The sequence below is a fragment of the Anopheles darlingi genome, chromosome X, assembly GCF_943734745.1.
Source record: "Anopheles darlingi chromosome X, idAnoDarlMG_H_01, whole genome shotgun sequence".
In the NCBI taxonomy this organism is placed as follows: Eukaryota; Metazoa; Arthropoda; class Insecta; order Diptera; family Culicidae; genus Anopheles; species Anopheles darlingi.
The window spans coordinates 9385418-9387917 of record NC_064873.1 but is presented as its reverse complement, the minus strand read 5'-3'; the positions used below and the strand labels follow the sequence as shown (position 1 = coordinate 9387917).

General features: G+C 40.9%; 1 protein-coding gene across 15 annotated transcripts in view; it reads left to right on the top strand.

Moving 5' to 3' along the window:
- Positions 1-2500, top strand: part of LOC125950266 (disks large 1 tumor suppressor protein) — a 29427-nt gene that overhangs the window by 23650 nt on the left and 3277 nt on the right. For 13 of the 15 annotated variants that reach the window (XM_049678119.1, XM_049678147.1, XM_049678155.1 and 10 more), the window contains one exon: positions 662-703. The exons of the other annotated variants lie outside the window; for them this stretch is intronic. In XM_049678119.1, the coding sequence (XP_049534076.1) occupies positions 662-703 (42 nt within the window). The remainder of the gene's footprint in view (positions 1-661; positions 704-2500) is intronic. 15 annotated transcript variants of the gene reach the window in all.

The following is a 2500-nucleotide window of genomic DNA, read 5'->3' as shown; positions in this document are numbered from 1 at the left end:
TTCTCTCTGTTTTTTTTTTCAATCTGTTTACTTTGTTCCTATCCTCCTGCGCGTACTAAGCCGTTAGTTGTTGTTACACCGATATCGACACAACCTTTCAGTATTTCAAATTCTAAGCTTTCTCAGCAACACAACACAACAGAACACAAAGAAGGTGTAAATGCTTCGGGAGCTAACGAGATACCTTTCACTCGAACGCTTGGCATAGCGCCGTAACTGACAGTTGACGATCAAAGTCAATATATTGATGCGATTTACCTTTTTGGTACTCTTAATAGTCGCAAAATAGTTCTTGCATCGCGAGCATGTCATGGCGTAATTGCAAGTAATCAACTAGCCGATCTCATAGAACTCGCTTTCCCATAAGAACAAGCTTATCTTCCTTCCATTCTTTTTAAATAATTTGGCTGTCTGTGTCGCTTCTATTTACTATCCAGTCAGCGAATTTTCGATGATGAATCTAACTGATGGTGGTTGTCGAATATGGATTGCGTTATACTACATATCTCTTCATTTTGTCTTTCTTTTTTCTTCTCACGTGCTCTTTGTCCATCTCAATTCATAACTTGATCTCTCATTGTTAATTATCATCTCTCCTCTCTAAATGCTCCGTGTGTTCATTTATGAATGCTCTAATAAGTCATCTCCCATTCATTTCCAGCATTCATGCTTTGCTACACCCAAGAAGATGCTAATACCGAAGGTAAGTGTTATTCAATTGCTCCTAATTCATATTTGAATATCTCCTGCGTACGCGTAATGCGTTCCGGTTCGCTTCAACGGAAAAGAAAAAAGCCTGCGAATTGTGCATTCTAGTAGCGGGCGAGTATCATATCAAATTGCGAAATGGATCGTTTTTCATTAACAGTCAGTGTTTCGGTTTCCTGGTTGGTGACAGAGTGGTCCACTTTAATTTTTGTTTCAATCGAAATGAAATCGCTCTAACACCACAACAACTATTTGGGACTGCGCTGTCTGCTATGATTGTTCATGAGGTGCTACCGGAATTGTCATCGTAGCACGTGCAGCTCAGTTTGCAGCCTGGAAATTGATTTTCCAATTGATTGTGCCGAGATTCAATTCGTTTGAAACCAAACCTGATCAGTTCATCATAATTTGCTGTACAACAGCGTGTCTGCTCCCCGGAAGAGCTAACACAACAGAATTCTTTTTGTTGTTTCTTTAAATTACGTATCCTCTGTTGCTTTGCACGTGTCTGTGTCTTTTATGGCTAAACATGTACTACTATCTACTCGTTTATCGTAATCGCGCACGGGCAAGCACTGGTGACAAAACGTGACATTACTGTCTGTTGTTTCGTGTGTATTCAATATGGTTACTGGGTTTTGAAATTTCCTTACTTTCTCCTTCACTTGCCTCAGTGGTTTCTTTCCAACTGTTCGTTTGTATTTGCCACCTCATTTTTTCGTGTTCTCTCTCTTTGTATGTTGTCCTCGGCCTTTGCTCTAGGCCATTTATTTCTCTTTTGTTTTGCTGTGTCTGTCTCGGTTTTCTGTTTTGTTTCCGTTTTCTTCTTCTCTATTTTTCCGTCTCTTCTTTCTGTACCTATATATCTCTTCTTACCGTCCAGGTGGTGGAGAAATAATCTACCGCGTGGAGTTACCCGATATGGAACAGATAACTCTTATCTACCTGGAGAATAACTTGGCTGACTGTAAGTCTGGTACAAGCGACTGCTAGCGCATTCGCTACAACCGTGCGGCTCCAAGATTATCCTCCTTACTTTCCGCATTATTGGTTCGCTCTCTCATTCACCACCCCGCCCGGCTCACACTTTCTATCTCTCGCTCCCTTTCCACTTTGTTGTTGACTTGGATGGATAAGTTGGTTTTCGTTTCGATTTTGTTAGTATCGGTCATTGTCTCTGTTTCGTTTTTCGCCTGGTCTTGGCTCGAATTGGCCACAATCGGACCACAGCTGCTGCCTGCCTCCTGATGTTTGCCTGTGCGGCATCGTTTGTTTGCCATTCGTATTTTTCCTAACGTTCGGTCGTTGCTGACTTTAGCGTAGAGTTTTTCTCGCTGTTGTATTTATGATTGGTGCTAGGAATTGCACGATTTGATTGATATTAAATTTTCTTCTTGTTAATACTAAAGGGACCGCCGCTCAATGTTGGTTAGTAGACGATAATTTGAAATAGAGGTGTATCATTTCGCATGCTATGCGTGTGTTGTATTTCTTTGCATGGAAAGCCACATGATCAATACATTACAGATTGTTTCAAAATTAGTTTTCTACTCGATTAATTATGCTGGTTCACCTGGCCTAACATCAGCTTTTTAAGTGCGTAGCGCGAGTGGTTCTAGCCGGAGATTTAAAGTTTTCTGTTTTTACTTAAGCCGGTCATTCGAAACACAGGTCGTATCACAATGTTTGCTGCAAGATTGAAAAGAGTCGGAAAGAGTGAGAGTCACACACTCAAGTTTTGTGCTAGCGAGACGATAAACAATCGTATCCAAATTTGCTGTATGTTCTTTCA